The 20,415-nt window shown below is 40.0% G+C and overlaps 1 protein-coding gene across 1 annotated transcript in view; it reads left to right on the top strand.

Moving 5' to 3' along the window:
- Positions 1–271: 271 nt before the first annotated feature.
- PSTPIP1 (proline-serine-threonine phosphatase interacting protein 1) overlaps positions 272–20,415 on the top strand; it is a 99,030-nt gene continuing 78,886 nt past the window's right edge. Inside the window, exon 1 of the mRNA XM_038420271.2 lies at positions 272–878. Within this exon, the coding sequence (XP_038276199.1) occupies positions 846–878 (33 nt within the window). The 5' untranslated portion in view covers positions 272–845. The remainder of the gene's footprint in view (positions 879–20,415) is intronic.

Raw genomic sequence — 20,415 nt, 5'->3', positions numbered from 1 at the left:
GCACTCATTTTACTGAATCATCACATTTAAAAATTTCTTGCACAATGATGTCAGGAGAAAGCTCCAGATTAGCATTCCAATGGCAGTGTGCATGCTTTATTTTTTTTTTATAGTCAAAGACATTTGTATGAAGGCAGTTTGCAAATCAGAGAAATAAAAATAAATAAATAAACAAATATATATTTTATATATATAAAATATTTACAATGAAGACATTGTGATTTCCTCAGTCCTGCTAAGGGGCTGCAAAACGTAATCTTGCAGCTACACTTCCTGTGCCTGTGTGAGTATGAACTTCTGCCAAAAAGATTATGAAGAAATATGGTGCATGATTTTTTTTTTTCTGCAATGCCTTCTCGGCATGTGACTATATTTTAATCTGATTTCCTCCCTGGTTTGTCTTTCTATTATGCTGGTTTCCTTATGATTTTTATTGTATTCTCTCTGTGTAGTTGATCAGATCCTGTGATCACTTTTTTTTTCTTTTCCCCTTAGCTCACGTGCACGCATGGCGAGGAGCAGACTGACATCATTTGACATCCCTCTGCTTCCTCATTTCAATATTAACTGTTTACCAGAAGAGAAACAGGTTTGGAGCTAGGCTGGGTTTTTTTGTTTTTTTTTTTTTGTTAGTAAGGTTTTTTTTTTTCTCTTCACAGTAGCAGATGGAGCTTCCTCAAACTGTCCAGTGCTGTTTCTCATTTTAAGAGACAGGACTGTGGAAGCGTTTCACTTTCTGCTCTAGCTGGGGTATAGTAACAGCAGCAAAGCTGAGTGCCGCTGCTACTCCGCTCTCAGAGCAAACCTGTTTAAAGGATTTTCCCCCCCTCCATAAATCAATAGGCATGACACAGCTGCAGTTCAAAGATGCATTTTGGGTAAGTGTGCAGTTCCTCTATATTTCCTGTGTTATAGCTTCATTTATATATCTAAAGAGATTTTCTATTAATTTATTAACGGCTCACTCTTCAAACTGAGTTTAGAAGCAGAGTAAGTTGCCCCCCCACCCCAACCCCCGGGCCCAAACATACCGTTTACTGTGATAACCATTTAACCTTTGAAAAAGTTAACCATTGTAAAGCGTTATGGTCGACTTGGACTATGACAGGTGAGGTTCTGATGCTTTATTTCTAAACTAAGTACTCAAACCCTTTTGAAAGGAACAAGGCTTAGTTTGTCATGCAGCCCCAAGAGCACTTGCTTGTAGTGAGTTGCTGGAGTTAGGGAGTCGCTACTCTGAGCAGGTGAACTGTTGCTAATGATATTATGATTTCTCTAATACTTGCTTTCAGAATTTTTGAAGCCTCAACCAAACTAACAGCCCCACACAGAACCTTACCATGCACCCACCTGCTGTTTGTATATCTAACTTAAACATGCAGGGCCTTCATGTTGCATTAGGGGGCTCGGTATCCCAAATCATGAGTCAAGGTCCCCCCCCTTTTTTTTAAATGGAGATGGACTTAAAATCATGAAAATTTCAGTAATAATAATTTGTGGGGGTGGGGTGTATTTTTCCTTTTGGTTTCTGAGCCTTTAGTTGTCATGTTTTCAATCTCTTTGCAAACACAAGGGTTAGAAACAATTCGTTTTTTTTTAAATGAAAGCTGAGATTTGTAAGTAATCCCGTGACTGTGGGAGCTGGGGCTTTAAGAAACAACTAACGCTGTATGGCTCTACAGGCTGAAAATGACAGTTCTTCCCCACCCCCTTTCCCTCCTTGCCTCTCCCCCAGCCCTGGAAAGCACGTGCGAAGGATTGGGAATTTACATGTGGGAAGGGAGTGAAGATGAGTGCACTACCCCCATCATTCCCTCACCAAGCCTGAGGAGAATCCACATAAAATTTAATTCAACCCTGATGCTGTAGTAACTTTCATACCACACCCACAGCACAATGAATCCCCTGTGGGTGAAGTGGAGGTGCAGGACCATGGGTAGGGTTGAGTGGGGAGATAACGAGAAGTGGTGTAGAGGTAAAAAAATAGAAATGGCTAACCTAAACTAAACTCTATATTCCCCAAATGCGAAGTAGGTAAACTCCATTTCCCTGCCATTACACTCCTGAAAGGGAGTCCAACTCCTTAGCAGCTTGTCTCTGCGGGAGTTGCAAAGCCTGGTTACTGAAGAAGGGGCACACAGCAGGCCCTGGCTGGAGCTATTGTTGAAGCACAGGCCTTCTGCACTGATGACCCTGATCTCCAGTGACTATTGGAGAATCCACAGTTCTGCAGGCCAGCCACTGGGCTCTTTCCTGGGGTAAGTGCCAGTGGTTTCCCGTGGTGAGCTTTCCTCCCTTTGATCATCTCCAGAGGGTTTCCCACAGGAGGAGTTTTGAGGAGTTAAAATAGAACCCCAAAATACAAAAATTAAAGTTCCTATCGTAATACTAACGCAGCTGTGGGTACACCTAGGAGAGATTTTCCAGGCCTGTTTTTCTGTTAAGGTTGCTAAACAAACACTAATATTCAGGGGCGGGAAGTGTAGCTAGTCAGCGCTACTGTAGAAACTTCAGCTTCTGCATTTTGAGACTTCTTTTTAAACTGTGCAATTTAAATTTTGTATTTTTTTTGCATGTACTTTCTAGGGGCCAGATCCTCAGTTGGAGTAAATCAGCATAGTTCTGTGGAAGTCCATGGAGCTATGATAATTTATGACAGTTGATAATCTGGCCCTAGCAAGGTTTTGGTTGTGTTTTTTCACAGTAAAAGCCCATTGCCTATATTTTGGAATGTTCGTATTCGAATAATTCCTACTAGGCTTTGAAGTTTACATCTCCTTAAAGTGAACATACCTCTGTTTTTGCTATTGCTTGGCTACAAAGTTTTTTTTTGCAGGGCTTAGTTAATAAGGTAGAAATGCATCCGGTGGCTGTATCTTCACAATGAAAAAAACTAAAACAAAAACTTAGAATGTACAGGATATCGCACAGTATGTCAACAGCTCACTACTAGGTACTATAAATCACAAGATCAGCAGTTAATTTCCCATCCATGGGTTTCTGCTATGTCCAATAGCAAGACAGGTTTTGGAAGAGATTTGCTGTCTCTTTCAATGAGAGATTCATCTCCCACATTCAACTGGCCCCAATAGCTGTGACTTTGTCTACATGACAAAACAAGGTTTTCACGTCATGGTAGCTATCTTGAGATAGCGCCTTAAAAACAGAGTGGAGACAAGGCAAAGGTAGTTCTTATCTCAGTGTTCCTTGTCAAGGTCAACCCCAGGTGAGGGGTATACTGTTCACCTCAACTAGCAATTATGAGGTAAAAACTACTGGAGTGCTTCATCTCCACTAGGATTTAAGTTGAGGGCGTTGAGGCAAAGATATCTTTTAGCTTGTCATATAGCCAGTCAAAGTCAACACTGTATCCCTTTGCTGGGATTGACCTTGACAGGGAGATAACAATTAACTGTACCTTGTCTCCACTAGGGTTTTATATTGAGGGAGCTATCTTGTGTTAGCAACCATTATATTACAGGTTTCAGAGTAGCAGCCGTGTTAGTCTGTATTCACAAAAAGAAAAGGTACTTGTGGCACCTTAGAGACTAACAAATTTATTTGAGCATAAGCTTTCGTGAGCTACAGCTCACTTCATCAGATGCTGTAGCTCATGAAAGCTTATGCTCAAATAAATGTATTAGTCTCTAAGGTGCCACAAGTACTCTTCTTTTTGCATTATATACCAGAATACACACACTTGCAGTGAATACGTGATCTGAGAGCAGCAGATCTGTGTCTATAGGGCTGTGCAGAGAAAACACGCAGTTCACCCTGCCACCTAAGTGTTTCCTAAGTACTTTTAAAACTGAGCCCTCTTTCCAGAAAATGAATCATTACAACTAGTTTAATTTTTCATTTCCTCCCCACAATCAAACATGGAAAATTTAGCACAGAAATTACTTTGCTAAATTTCATGCTTCAGCCATTTTTGCTGTAAACTGGACTTGGGGAAAACAAGTCATTAGAATTTTTTTTAAAATGCAGAGTATTTTTAAAATTGTCTACAAACTCAACAGCTGAAGTGAATTTGGTCAAACTCTCAGTAAAATTTCCTTTTTTGGCTGAAGTGTCCCATGCTCCAATCTATAGAGTAACACCATTTGGGATGTTTTGAGGGTGAGAAAATAGGCACTTACTTACAAAACCATTTTGCTAACTCAAGTGTAGCATTTGCTAGCAGGTGAATGCTTTATAATTACTATGTAATACCAACGTAGCAGCGCCATTCTCTCTCCATCTCACCAGCACATACAGAGTAGAAGATAACTTTGTTAGCTGTCATACCTGCACAGTACCAGCTGAGTTTCATTTCTGTAGGGTTACGTTAGTGGGCAGAGATGCACACAATTAAGTTTACAAATTCAGGATTTCCTTCCATTGTTTTTTCACTGCTAGGAATCCTGAGGGTTACCTTTTCGTTCTCACCCATTTGATGCTGTTCCATTAAAATCAATTGGGGCTCTGCTACTGACTGCAATGGAGCAGGAGCAGGCCCTATTTCTTTTCTTTTGACGTGCTCATCCCCACCATCAAAGCCTTGCTATGCAGCTAACTCTGGCCAGGAACTGGATACGGCTTTTACTGGCACCATTCAATGCTGTTCCTTAATCATCTTGGAAGACAGAGTATAATTTTCAAAACCATTTAAGTGACTTAGGAGCCTTGGTCTAATTTTCAAGTGACTTAGGCACATAGGGCATAATCCAAAGTTCACTAATGTCAATAGAAAGACTTCCTATTGACTTCAGCGGGGTTTGAATCAGGCCCTGGGGAATCTAAATCTCATTGAGAGTCACTAGAATTGAGGCTCGTAAATGTGGGACCTAGTCCTAAATCATTTAGGCGCTATTGCAAATTTGACCATAACATGAGGTTCTTGCTTCCCAACCCTGGACTGAGCACAGCACTCTCAATTTCTGGTTGTTCAGAGTGAAAAGTATTAGCAAGTGTTACTGGCAAACAAGCTGATTTCTCTCTCTCATAACTTTAAATACATTCTGTGCAAGATATACTGCAAAATCTACTGCTTAAGTGAACCTCAAACATTACTTTGGCTTTGCGATGGCTCTCAATATTTATGCACACAGGTATGCTATTTGTACACAGATAGCTAAAGTAAAAGTTTTCATTTCTAATGAGCCTGTGGCCCATGATATGCAGGCGCAGAAACAAACCTAAGACTCCAACATTTCCACAGGTATAATGAAAACTGTTTGAGAGACTTAGCATACACAATACTTAGTACACACTATTCTGATTGATATTTTATTTTACAAGGAGGCTCTTTTTACATGGTGAAACCATTAGACACTCAAGATGTTTGCCTACTTTCCTGTAATAATTAATAATAAAGAGCTGGAAAAGATTGTATTTATGTGTAGGAATGATTCAAACACCTTGATGTAGCTACATGAGCATCCACCTGGTATTGATTTAGACTCTCTCTCTACACTGAAGTAAAAGCTACCTGTGACTTGATTCCACTAGGATTTTACATTGCAGTAGCTATCTCTGTGTAAAAACACTCTTCCCTTCTCCCCCGCACCCCCCCCCCCCCAGCAAAGATAGCCACAGTTTGCAGAGCTTAATTTGTTTCCACAGCAGCAAGGGAGAGGCTAGAAACCACTGAATAGGATCTGTGGCCCTTCCTGCACAGAAAAACGAAATGAATGGTTGTGCAGATCTCCATCCCAGGATAGTCTAGCTATATTAGCTTTTATTTCATCACAATGGACTAGGTTAGTAGTACATTTTCAGTGCACTGGATTTTACATGCAACAGATAGCTTGTTGGCTCCTATAAGCTTATTCCTCCTGCCACTAGAAGAACAGGCTAGTTCAGTCTAATGTTTTGATTTCTTTTGGTGAAAACTATTAGAATAAAGCATCTAGAAGTGTAGTGCAGGCCAGTGTTTAGAGCAGGCATCTGGGAGTCAGGACTCTTGGGTCTCTTTCCTATTTTTGCTATAGATTTGCTTTGTGACCTTGGAGGCAAGTCACTTAGCCTCAGTTTACTCATCTGGAAAACAAGCATAGCACTTGTCCGTTTCACAGTGGTCTTATGAGCTTTAATATTTGTAGATACAGCATCGTAATTCAATACAGTCAGAGTTTCAGCAGACTCGAGTTGGGTCCAAAGGGAACAGAAACATTTCATTAGCACAGAAATATTATTGCAAACTGGGGAGCCCCCCTTTTTGACTGGATAGTGAGTACCCAAAGCAATTTAAGAGGAGTCTGGGCCTTTCTAAAGGGAGTGAAATAAAAAAAAATATACATGGAGCAATCAACAAATTGGGCCCAAAAAAAGGGCCATCTGCCAATTTTCAGAAGCGGCATTATGAAAGCTTTGAAAGGGAAACACTGAACTAATGAATGGCTGTGAGTGTCTGGACTCCATAAAAAGAAAAATCTTGAGAGCCAGGAAAATGTTGGGACGCATTGTCTATGCTTTTGGAATACAAAACTGAGAAATGGAACTAGTCTGATGGTATACATCTGGAGTTGTACTGTATGTTGGCCATCAGAAAAGGTGCTAAAATGCTGTGTTCTATAGTCTGCAGGATCCCTTTGATAAGCAAACTTATTGGAACAAATGATCTTGTCATATGAGATTAGTGCTCAAGTTATTTTGGGGATAGTTAATTTTGAAGAGAAATAACAGACAGTCAACACCAACTGTTAAACATAGACTGGAGCTAACGGTTTCTTTTCTGACCTACATCTCTACCGCAAAAGTGAGTTCATGCATTAAAAAGTGCAGGTATTGGTGATCATACAGTCTACAATAATACTACTCCTGCTTCCTAAACTTAATCTGGAGAACCACTATCTTGCTCAAAAGTGACCTCAATGATTCAAGAAGAAGAACCCAGAGGATGAGACTGTAAACCCAGTTTGGAAGTTTAACATAAGAATTTTTAACATTATTTGACATCTACACAGTAAGGTTTTTAAATCGTTTAAACAAATGTAGCAGGACAGAGGCTGCGACAGTAACAGAAAGAGTTGCTTCAAATTAAAATAGTATTTTCAGTGTTTTGCAACAAGAAAGAGTGTCTTACCATAAGAATATTCAAGTTCAGAGCAAGAGCCATGGATCTCTTATTCAATGCTGTTTTAACCACTACCATTTCTACCACCACCACTCAGACCTTCTAGTTGTCACAAACAACTTGTGCAGTCCATCCTGGCACTCAAAATGACAACCCTGTCTCAATTCTACACTTTACTGGGCACAAATGGGCAATTTATTTTCTTTACTTGTGTTTCCTACATTCTCTTCACATCCAAATTTCAATTATTATTAGGCTGGCATAACTTTGTACAAATGCCGCTGACCCACAGCTGGAAAATTTGTTCTCGTATATAGTAAAATCAATTAGATTCAAAGATCTAATCTCAAGTTTTCCCCCCCACTGTTGACTGCATCATTAACCTTCTCCTCCCCACCTCATGTCTCACTTTGCCAGGATTGGATCATAGTAGCACAGCCACATACCTGCTTCATTGAAGTTTGCAATGATTCAAGAGAAGTAGCGAGAAAATGTATTGCATCACTAATTTAAGGGGTATGTTCCCTTGTACTGCTTTGAAGATGCTGTGGAATGTTCTTTGACACTCACGGGGCATTTGTATGGATGGCACATCAGGTTGCCTAGGAAACAGCAGATTTTTGGTTCCTTACTCTGTCTTTTATTTCACCAATGTCATTTTTTAGTTTTACTTTCATGACATAGTGCAGCAAGGTGGATTCTGACTGTCAGATGGTACGTAATACACCTGTTTAATCTCAGGCGGCTCATCTGTTCTTTGTTGTAAAACATTTCTCAGCAACTACAGTCAAATAACGTAAAGCTGACAATACTATTCCGTAAGGACTTCAGGATTCCATCTGGGCTGAATCAAACACTGAAGATACATAACGCAGCACTGTAATCATTCTGTGTTACTTTGGAGGTCCAGGATAAGAAAAAAGAATGTTGAAAATATGCATCCAAGTTCCAGCAGTTTCTCAGATCCTTAAAAAGTTACTGCTTTACTAGAAATGGCATTCAGTTCTGCTTCCATGTGTTAAGAAACCTCACTGAACAAGTTTCAGAAATTGAAAAGTTCCATGGCTGCAGCTGAGCAGTCTTGAAGCATCTTTATCTTTGTCTTAAAGGAAAACAGGAGCAAATTGCTATAATGCCTTAGCAAACTCAGTAGCAAAGAGCTATTCAGAGCAAGGGTTAAAAGAGGGCTTAGAGACATTGGTTCTTGTTTCTCTATATAGAGGCAAGAGCAAATAAAAAAAGATTTGTAAAGTAACAGCTTTTTCAAACCTTGGGGCAGATTGGGTGGTGGTGACCAAAAGCACCTCTGTATTCACATCCTATACGCCATGGTAATACTCTTTGTATAAAACATGCCTGGTGAGGTATCATTTGAAAACTAGTAATTTGCTGGTCAGTAATATCATAGTGAAATGTATGTAGCAACATCATATGTACAGTTATGAATTCTCCCTGTATGATGTTATTAGCACATGGTCAAAAGCAGACAGCCCTTTCTAGGCAAAAGTTGTTAGTCTATTCTAAACAAATATGTGTTTCTCTCAATTTACATATAAGTAGTAAACAGTGTCCTCAAGACAGCAGCGTGAGGGGATGGCAGGAAACAGAGATCAATTTGGATTTCAGCAAAAATATATGGGGAAAGAAAACTATGGAGCCTCCTTCACCACCAGACTCCAGGTCGCCTTCTTTACTTCATGAATAAACTTTACTTTGAAGGGTAACTCTCAGAAGAATTCACTTTAAAGGTCCACTGGACTCTAAAGGAAAGGGATAGAGAACCTCAAGTTCTCTCTCTTTCACCTATGAAGACAAAGACACCAGCACCCTTGGGCCTCTGGGAGAAATCCTGACCAAGGAAAGAGTCAATCACCATCTTACTGGAAGACTGTGGGTGAGAAAGACCATCCTAAGCAAACCCTTGAACCAAAACTTGCTAGATTAAATTTTAGACTTTTAGATGTTTTCACTTTTATCTGCTTGTACCTAGGGCTGTCGATTTAATTGCAGTTAACTCACATGATTAACTCAAAAAAATTAATTGTGATTAATTGCACTGTTAAACACTAGAATACCAATTGAAATTTATTAAATATTTTGGATGTTCTACAATTTCAAATATATCAATTTCAATTACAAGTACAGTGCTCACTTTATATCATTTATTACAAATATTTGCACTGTAAAAATGATAAACAAAAATATTTTTCAATTCACCTCATACAAGTACTGTAATGCAATCTCTTTATCATGAAAGTGAAACTTACAAATGTAGGGGTTTTTTTTTTGTTACATAACTGCACTCAAAAACAAAACAAGATAAAACTTTGGAGCCTACAAGTTCACTCAGTCCTACTTCTTGTTCAGCCAATCACTAAGAGAAACAAGTTTGTTTACATTTATGGGAGATAATGTGGCCCACTTCTTAATTACAATGTCATCTGAATGTGAGAACAGGTGTTCGCCTGGCACTTTTGTAGCTGGCGTTGCAAGAGATTTATGTGCCAGATGTGCTAAAGATTCATATGCCTCTTCATGCTTTGGCCACCATTCCAGAGGACATGCTTCCATGCTGATGACACTCATTTAAAAAATAATGTGTTTATTAAATTTGTGACTGAACTCCTTGGGGTAGAATTATGTCTCCTGCTCTGTTTTACCCGCATTCTGCCATATATTTCATGTTATAGCAGTCTCGGATGGTGACCCAGCCATGTTGTTCATTTTAAGAACACTTTTTCACTGCAAATTTGACAAAATGCAAAGATACCAATATGAAATTTCTAAAGATAGCTACAGCACTCAACCCAAGATTTAAGAATCTGAAGTGCCTTCCAAAACCTGAGAGGGATGAGGTGTGGAGCATGCTTTCAGAAATCTTAAAATAGCAATGCTCTAGTATGTAAACTACAGAACCCAAACCACCAAAAAAAGAAAAATCAACCTTCTGCTGGTGGCATCTGACTCGGATGATGAATGAAAATGAACATGTGTCGGTCCCCACTGCTTTGGATTGTTATCAGGCAGAACCTGTCATCAGCAGGGACACATGTCCTCTGGAATGGTGGTTGAAACATCAAGGACATATGAATCTTTAGCACATCTGGCATGTAAATATCTTGTGATGCTGGCTACAACAGTGCCATGCAAATGCCTGTTCTCACTTTCAGGTAACATTGTAAACAAGAAGCGGGCAGTATTATCTTCTGTAAGTTCAACTTTGATGATAAAGAGATTGCACTACATTACTTGGATTGGGTGAATTGAAAAATACTATTTTTTTTGTTTTTTGCAGTGCAAATATTTGTAATCAAAAATAAATATAAAGTGAGCACTGTACACTTTGTATTCTGTGTTGTAATTGAAATCAATATATTTGAATATGTAGAAAACATCCAAAAATATTTAAATAAATAGTATTCTATTTTGTTTAACAGTGCAATTAATTGCATGACTTTTTTAATCACGTGATTAATCACGATTAATTTTAATTGCTTAACAGCCCTACTTGTAACCCTCTTTCTAACTTTATTTCTTTTACTTAGGTTAAGTGATGCTATGTTCTAAGTAAATAAATTTGTTTTGTTTTTATTATAAACCAACTCAGGAGGTGTTTCAAGGGAAGAATGTATTCACTCCCGCTACACTGATAATCTGGGATGTGTTTTTGTGTCTTTAGAGGAACAAATGACCCTTATTATTTCTCTGAGCTGTCCAGGAGAGAGCTGGACACTTAAGGGCACACTAAACAAACCCACTTTTTTCAATCTTTCCTCATAGGTTATATCTCTAGACCTTTAATCATTTTTGTTGCTCTCCTCTAGACTTTCTCCAATTTGTCGACATCTTTCCGGAAATATGGCACACACAAATGGACACAATACTACAGTTTAGGCCTTATCAGTGCGGAATAGAGTGGAAGAATTACTTCTTGTATCTTGCTTACAACACTTCTGCTAATACACATGAAAATGATGTTTGCTATTTTTGCAACAGTGTTACACTGCTGACTAATATTTAGCTTCTGATCCACTACACCCCCAGATCTCTTTCCACAGTATTCCTTCCTAGGTAAAAAGAAAAGGAGTACTTGTGGCACCTTAGAGACTAACAAATTTATTAGAGCATAAGCTTTCGTGAGCTACAGCTCACTTCATCGGATGCATTTGGTGGAAAAAACAGAGGAGAGATTTATATACACACACACCAATATAAAATATATATAATATCAATATATAAATCTCTCCTCTGTTTTTTCCACCAAATGCATCCGATGAAGTGAGCTGTAGCTCACGAAAGCTTATGCTCTAATAAATTTGTTAGTCTCTAAGGTGCCACAAGTACTCCTTTTCTTTTTGCGAATACAGACTAACACGGCTGCTACTCTGAAACCTTCCTAGGTAGTCATTTCCCATTTTGTATGCATGCAATTGATTGTTCATTCCTAAGCATAGTACTTTGCATTTGTCCTTATTGAATTTCATCCTATTTACTTTAGGGGGGAGGGATAGCTCAGTGGTTTGAGCCTGCTAAACCCAGTGTTGTGAGTTCAATCCTTGAGGGGGCCATTTAGGGATCTGGGGCAAAAATTGGGGATTGGTCATGCTTTGAGCAGGGGGTTGGACTAGATGACCTTCTGAGGTCCCTTCCAACCCTGATATTCTATGATTCTACTTCAGACCATTTCTCCAGTTTGCCAGATCATTTTGAATTTTAATTCAAAACCTCCCATCTTGGTATCATCTGCAAACTTTATAAAAATAACAGGAGTACTTGTGGCACCTTAGAGACTAACAAATTTATTAGAGCCTAAGCTTTCGTGAGCTACAGCCTACTTCATCGGATGCATAGAATGGAACATATTGTAAGAAGAGCTAGATAGAGATAAAAAAATACAGAGAAGGTGGAAGTTGCCATACAAACTGTAAGAGGCTAATTAATTAAGATGAGCTATTATCAGCAGGAGGAAAAAAACTTTTGTAGTGATAATCAAGCTGGCCCATTTAGACAGTTGACAAGAAGGTGTGAGAATACTTAACATGGGGAAATAGATTCAATATGTGTAATGACCCAGCCACTCCCAGTCTCTTATCAAACCCAAGTTAATGGTATCTAGTTTGCATATTAATTCAAGCTCAGCAGTTTCTCGTTGGAGTAAGTGTACTCTCTGTGCCATTATCTAAATAATTTATAAAGATATTGACCCAGGACCAATCCTCTGCAGGACCCCACTCAATACACCCTTCTAGCTTGACTATGAACCACTGATAACTACTCTTTGGGAATGGTTTTTCCAAGCAGTTATGCACCCACCTTATAGTAGTTCCATCTAGGCTGTATTTCCCTAGCTTGTTTATCAGAAGGTCATGCAGGACAGTATCAAAAGCCTTACTAAAGTCAATATATACCACATCTACCACTCTCCGCCCCCCATAAGGCTTGTTACCCTGTCAAAGAAAGCTATTAGGTTGGTATGACATAATTTGTTCTTGACAAAATGTTTTTTTCTGCTCTGAGTTGTGTTTTCATTCCATTCTGAAAACCTCAAGGAGGCCTCACATGTAAAACAGTGATTGGAATTCTCAGCTAGGCTCTCTTTAACAAAAAGGAACAAAGGGCAAATACAAACTTGGAGTCCAATCATGCTCTCAACCTTGATCAGGGGGTTCTAGTCACTCCTGTGATACAAACAATAAAAACTCCAAGAGACTTCAATGCCACAAAAATCAAGCCCTTGGTTACATAGTTCCATCCTATTATCACAATTCTGAGTGCCTCAGGGAACAATAGGAGAGTCATAGAGATTAAGGCCAGAAAGGACCACCAGATCCTCTCGCCTGATCAACTGTATATCACAGAACACCAACCCTACTCAGCACCCACACGCTAAACCCAACAACTGAAGTTAGACCAAAGAGGTAATAACCAAGTGAGACTTGGTCACAGGGAGGGGTTACTCAGTGAGTAGAGTGCGCTCAGAGAGAGGACCTCAGGAAATTGACCAACATGAAATGTGGTTGTCACCGGGAGAGCAGTGAGAGAGGCGTTGACTCTGTGGGTGCTCCGGGGCTGGAGCACCCACAGGGAAAAATTAGTGGGTGCTCTACACCCACTGGCAGCGAAGCTCCCCCCCGCCCCACTTCCTCTCCCTCCCTGACTGCGCGGCGTCCCCACTCCTCTGCCTACCTCCCAGCTCTTCCTGCCCAGCTGCCACCAAACAGCTGTTTGGCAGCATTAGCACACCCCGGGAGGGAGTGGGAGGAAAGGGAACTCTCAGGGGAGGAGTCAGGGAAGAGGCCGGGCGGGGATTTGGGGAAGGAGTTGGAATGGGCTAGGGAAGGAGAGGAGGTGGGGCGGGGATTTTGGGAAAGGTGTTGGCATGGGGCGGGGCAGGGGCAGGACCCATGGAAGGGGTGGAGTGGGGCTGAGGGAAGGGGGGGTTGAGCACCCACGGGAAAGAGGGAAAGTCGGCGCCTATGAGCTGTGAGACAATCTTATAGTTCTTTACAGCATGACATACAATGGAATGGACAGAACTGACCAGTTACAGCATCAGTTTGTTTTATATCAGAAAGGCTTATGACGAAAGAGAAAGTTTCCTAAGGATCAGCGCCGTCTGTTTTTCTCTTCCAGTTGAACAGGCATTTCATTCTAGTTAGCTGAAGCTATTCACAATGCCACTATGCCTGCTAGTAATGGCTGATCTAAACAATAGTTTTTGCTGTTCAAACCAATACAGTGTAATCACTAGTCTGGATGCAGTTATGTTGATATGAAAGTGTTTATATCATAGCTTGTATCAGAATGGGGATGTGTCCATATGAAACTTCCTACCAAAATAGAGCTGTCTGTTCCTAAGCAGTTTAGTTATTCTGGGATAAGGTACAAGAGAAAGCAATGTAACGCAATTTGTGTGTGGATAGTAGGCAGGTTCTGCTGGAAAAAGCAACGTTGTAACAGTGGAATGTTCCATGTTTTCATGAAACACTTGTTAGTTGTGTGGAGTTTCTTTTTGTTGTACGATTGCACAATTTTTCAGGCTTTGTGACACACCATCCTGATAGATTGAGTTGATATGTTGCATCATATTGAGTAACAGGATGTGTTGAAAATCATTTGGAAGATCAAGACCTTTGAAGTTAAATGTGAATTTTGTGGTTTAAGAGGACTATTTAGCGATGTGGAAATCTCTGCTAGGAGCTAGAGAAAATCCTTGAATTCATTCTCATATACAACAAGGAAGAGAGAAAATTTCCTAAATATGTGTCCTTTCATATTCTGGAGATCTACCACACACAAATCTCTCACTGAGAAAACTGAGGCTCAGATGGGGAAAAGGCCTAGAGAACGGCTGTGTGACTTTAAAGTGAAACAAGTTCAGGAAGGAGTAAGTGAATGAATGTGAAGAAGCAGTTTGTACTTAAAAGCTCTGTAAGAAGAATTGACATAAAAAGTTTGTTAGTGAGGAGAAAGGAGGCATGTACCTGTTGTAGTGGGTTAACATATTTTCCATAACTTTTATAGAGCTGGGATCAAATCCTGCTTAGGTTGTAAATTCAAGGGAATTGAGTGTTCTCAGTTTTAGTCCTCAGTTGATGATGTCTCACATCTCAAAACCACTACAGCAGCCAGCATGCTGTCTCAGAACTATTATCACGCTAATCAGGGACTCCTTAGTTCAAACCCTTGACTGTTTCTTGCTCCTCAAGCCAGGAAGTGCATTGAAGCATTATGGAAACAGAAAATTTCACCTTCAAAGGGGTATCTTTTTGTCCCACAACAGTGGCACTGGCTGGCTTCTTTAATCATAATATATTTATGGATCTCTGAAAGTCTAATATCTATTTTACATAAGGACCAGGATGCTTTAAATGACATTGAGGGACAGTTTGGTATCTGCTCAGGCTGACCACTTAGGGAGGTGTAAAAAGGTGGCTTAGATTCACCTGTGCCCCCACATCTGAGCTGCTCAGAACTGTATGACTACTTCATGCTGCCCCGCCCCCAGCTGCAGCTCAGGATGGAGCCGAACGTGTATCTGAAGACAGGAGATTTTTTTCTAAAAAGACAGACTGTAAATAAAACAGGGAGGAACAGATACATAAACATGGGGAAGATTTTTGGCCTGAGTTTTGTAATATCTGCATATTAACTATTAACAGATGTTAGACTGAGACCAAGAGTTGTCCCCAAATTTATTTTCAGTTTCTCTTATGTGATTAAATAAATATTATCTAATAATATGCTGGAACAACCTTTGACCTAGCCTTATCTACCAGAAACCAAAATGCCCTCAAAAAAACAACATTACTCTCTGGCCTCACTCCATAACAAATAGATGGAAGTGACTGAGTCAGATTTCTCTGTCCTTAGATTATCCAGCAAGGGACAACCTTGGTTTGTTGATTAAACTGAGGCATAAGTCATCTGATGACAGAAACACCACTACCTTGAAAATCTCACTTATCTCAACGTTTTGCACAAACTGTAGCTGTAGGTAATCCCCTAAAATCATTCTAAACAAAAGAAGTTGGCAAAAAAATCTTGATTTTTGTAGAGTAGAATCTCAGAGTTATGAACACCAGAGTTATGAACTGACTGGTCAACCACACACCTCATTTGGAACTGGAAGTATACAATCAGGCACCAGCAAAGACAAAAAAAGCAAAGTACAGTGCTGTGTTAAATGTAAACTACTAAAAAAATGAAGGGAAAGTTTAAAAAAAAAAGATTTGACAAGGTAAGGAAACTGTTTCTGAGCTTGTTTCATTTAAATTAAGATGGTTAAAAGCTGCATTTTTTCCCACATAGTAAAGTTTCAAAGCTGTATTAAATCAAAGTTCAGTTGTAAACTTTTGAAAGAACCACCATAACATTTTGTTCAGTTACAAACATTTCCGAGTTACAACCAACCTCTGTTCCTGAGGCTGTTTGTAACTCTGAGGTTCTGTGTAGTTAGTTTGCTTTGTGCATTTAGAATCATAGGGTTAGAAGGGACCGCAAGGGTCAGCTAGGTCAGTGGTTCCCAAACTTTAACTACCTGTGAACCCCTTTCACTAAAATGTCAAGTCTCGCAAGCCCCTTCCACCCCCAAATTGAATATTTCCAGGGATTGTCTCCTTTACCTGAGTATAAATTATAAAAACAGTGCTCTTGGAAATATAAAATTTATTCTTACGACATACTTATTATAAACTATTTATTATTATTTATCATTACAGTATTTTTATAACATTATGAAAACAGCAACACTCTTCCAGGATCTCACTTTCGTAGGTTGTATCACTTTGAATAAGCCTGTTATAAGACAAGGCTCCTAGGTTTCATCAAGGAGTATCGGATGAGGAACAGCATGAAGGGATTTAAGAAGCCAACTCAAAGAGTTCCTCCTACACAAGCATTCAGGTCTTGAGCAGTCCAGGCAAACAACGCACATTACAACAAAGCATAAACTTGTTCTTCGTAATAATTTTAAAAACAATACTAGCTGCCTATTTAATTTTAAAGACAGCAAAAAATATCCACCTCCCTTTCCATTTCTTACAAGGAGTTTTGAAGTTTAAATCTCCTCAGTGTGATAGATATGCTTGCTTTGATCTGCTTAGCTCTTGGAAGTCCAGGGGCTCCCTAGAGACAGCTCTGTCTGCCATTAGGGAATTTTTTCCAAGAATCCCCTGTAACATTTCGCGAACCCCAGTTTGGGAACCACTGATCTAGGCTAACCCTCTGCCAAAATGAAGGACTTGTTGTAGCTAAACTATCCAAGACAAGTGGCTATCCAGCCTCCTTTTGAAAATGTCCAGTGAAGAAACTTCCACAAAGTTCCTAGGCAGTCTGTTCCATTGTCCTACTGTTCTTACAGTTAGGAAGTTTTTTCCTGAGATTTACTCTAAATCTGCTGTGCAGTAATTTGAAATCATTGCCTCTTGTTCTGCCCTCTGTAGCAAGAGAGAATAACTTTTCTCCATCTTTTTAATGGAGCCTTTCAAGTATTTGAATACCACTATCATGTCCCCCCCCTTAATCTCCAACTGAAAAAACATACCCAGTTACTCTAGCCTCTGCTCATATGGCTTGCATTCCATCCCTTTGATCATCTTTGTCACTTGCCTCTGGATCCTTTTCAGTTTTTCTACATCCTTTCTATACATTGGTGACCAAAATTGGACACAATACTCCAGCTGAGGTCTAACCAGTGCCGAATAGAACAGTGCTATCACCACCCATGACTTGCATGCTATGCCTCTATTAATGCAACCTAAAACTGCATTTCCTTTTTTTTGCAACAGCATTGCATTGCTGACTCATGTTCAAGTTGTTATCTACCACTACCACCAGATCCTTCTCAGATGTGCTGCTGCCAAGCCAGTTACCCACCATTCTGTATTTGTGCATTTGGTTTTTCTTCCCTAAGTGTAGCACCTTACATTTGTCTTTGTTGAATTTCATTTTGTTGTCTATAGCCCAGTTCTCCAATTTATCAAGATCCCTCTGAATTTTAGCTCTATCCTCCAAAGCACTGGCAATTCCCCGCCCCACCCCCCACAGTTTTGTGTCATCTGCAAATTTGATCAGTGTGCTCTCTATTCCTATATCTAGGTCATTAATAAGATGTTAAAACAACACCAGACCCAGGCTGGGCTCATTCCTTCTATTCTGGAGAGCAGTTGAACCAGTGTGTGTTTGTGGGGGTGATGGTCACACTCCTGGGGTGCCTTTTCCATCTGCACTGCTCATCTTTGCTTCTCACACCCGTCGACCTAGCACTGTCCATGCCGTTGGTTAGGTCAGTTTAACTGCGTTGCTCAGGGGTCTGGGTTTTTCATACCTTTGAGTGACGTAGTTATAACCAGCCTAATTTCCTACTGTAGACCAGGCCTAAATGTCTCTATACAGGGTTAGATAAGCAAGGGCATATCTCATTAGAATACGTATTTGGACACAAGACTGGCTATATAGGATCCTCTTATTGAAGAAGTTAGTGGGGGATTTTCCAGAGGTTCATTGTTCAAAGCTAAGCTCTGATTAACCGATTGAGATTTTTTTAGTTTTTTTGTCACAGTTTTGTTCTCTTCCAGTAGGACTTCATCACTTGAAAACATAAAGGAACAAACTTGAAACATGCTCCCTCTTAACTTCCAACCCCCCTCTACTGTGCTCCAGTCCACTACCCTAGTGTCTGCAATACAGAGATGAGCTACCGAACTACCTGTTAACAACTTATTGCTAAAGGTTTCATGCTGGCCAACTGCCCTGCAAAAACACTCCTCCTTCTAAGCAGCTGTAAATTAGTTGTTTCTGTCTAGGAGCTTTTTTCTGGTGCAGTGATACACAGAAACAATGGCATTTCAAGTTGTTCCAAGCTGTCTTCTTTTTTAAATTTTTAATGCAAGACTGACAGGGTACAGGGACCGTATTAATCATTAGGTTTATTTGCTTAGGTGTAAGGACATGAGCATTACCACTGCAAGGACCTTCAGCAAGAGCCTTTAAGAGGAAATAAGAGACCAGACATTCACTGTTTTAGCAGTCAGGTACCACTTTATTCCCGCTAAAGGGGCAGGGAATTGAAACTACACAAGATGCTCTGCCCACAGGTTCCTCTGATTCTTTATATAATCCAAATTCCCACAGCTCAGCCACCAATCACCAAATGACAGGTTTCAGAGTAGCAGCCGTGTTAGTCTGTATTCGCAAAAAGAAAAGGAGTACTTGTGGCACCTTAGAGACTAACAAATTTATTAGAGCATAAGCTTTCGTGAGCTACAGCTCACTTCATCGGATGCATCCGATGAAGTGAGCTGTAGCTCACGAAAGCTTATGCTCTAATAAATTTGTTAGTCTCTAAGGTGCCACAAGTGCATCCGATGAAGTGAGCTGTAGCTCACGAAAGCTTATGCTCTAATAAATTTGTTAGTCTCTAAGGTGCCACAAGTACTCCTTTTCTTTTTGCAATCACCAAATGAATCATTATGTGAAACACCCCCAGTTATGAGTTATTGCTCTCAAGTCAGTCCTGACATTTACCCAAATTATTTATTATGGAGAAACTTCTACCTACTAGAAAAACCACACTTTTCAGCTACCCAGTTCCCTTTTTAAAGACTTATTGCATGAGGAGAGGTACCTACAAAGCATTGGGGAAGGAGGTGGGAGAGAAAACAGCAATAAGAAAATATATTCCAACTTGCCCACTTCATCACCCCTTGACTTCTGCACCACTACCCTGAGGAGATGATTGTCCGAAAACTCTGAGGATAATTGTGTGGAGTTTCCTGCCACTCACCCCCTTAAACCCAAACCCCAGATCCAACCTCCCAACTGTCAGGAAGTTCAGATCCAGATTGTGTAGCATGGACCCATTTCTCATTGTTTTAGGCTGGGATTTGGGTACCTACACTGCCTTAGGTCTCTTTGAAAATCCCACCTGAAATACACGGGAGAAGTGTTGCAAGAGACATGTAGGACCATAAATCCAGGCATTGTCAAGTGTCAGGGTTCCCTCCCCACTCTGAATTCTGGGGTACAGATGTGGGGACCTGCATGAAAGACCCCCTCACCTTATTTCTACCAGCTTAGGTTAAAACTTCCCCAAGGCACAAATCCTTTCCTTGTCCTTGGATGGTATTGTTGCCACCACCAAGTGATTTAGATCAGAATTCAGGAAAATGGCCACCTGGAGTCCCTGTTTCTCCAAAATATTCCCCCAATCCCCCTCACCCCCTTTCCTGGAGACTTGAGAATAATATACTAACCAATTGGTTACAAAGTGAGCACAGACCAAACCCCTGGGTTTTTAGGACACTGAAAATCAACCAGATTCTTAAAAGAAAAATTTTATTTAAAAAAAGGTAAAAGAATCACACCTGCAAAATCAGGATGGAAGGTAACTTTACAGGGTAAATAAAAAGATTTTAAACACAGAGGATTCCCCTCTAGGCTCAGCTTCAAAGTTACAAAAACAGGAATAAAACTCCCTCTTAGCATAGGGAAAATTCACAAGCTAAAACAAAAGATAATCTAACACATTTCCTTGCCTTTACATAAAATTTCTGTAATTTTAGATGTATCTTTTCAAGTATGTTTTCAGAAGATGCTTTACCTGCCTGGTCTCTCTCTCCATCCAGAGAGGGAACAAACAAAGAGACCACAAACAAAACCTCTCCCCCCACCCCCAGATTTGAAAGTATCCTCTTTCCCCATTGGTCCTTCCGGTCAGGTGCCAACAAGGTTATTTGAGCTTCTTAACCTTTTCCAGGTAAAGTGATTCTGTACCTCTGGCCAGGAGGGATTTTATGTTACTGCATACATAAAGGTTGTTACCCTTCCCTTTATATTTATGACAGCAAGTTAAAAGC

The sequence above is a fragment of the Dermochelys coriacea genome, chromosome 10, assembly GCF_009764565.3.
Source record: "Dermochelys coriacea isolate rDerCor1 chromosome 10, rDerCor1.pri.v4, whole genome shotgun sequence".
Classification (NCBI taxonomy): Eukaryota; Metazoa; Chordata; order Testudines; family Dermochelyidae; genus Dermochelys; species Dermochelys coriacea.
This window is presented reverse-complemented; position numbering and strand designations above follow the sequence as displayed.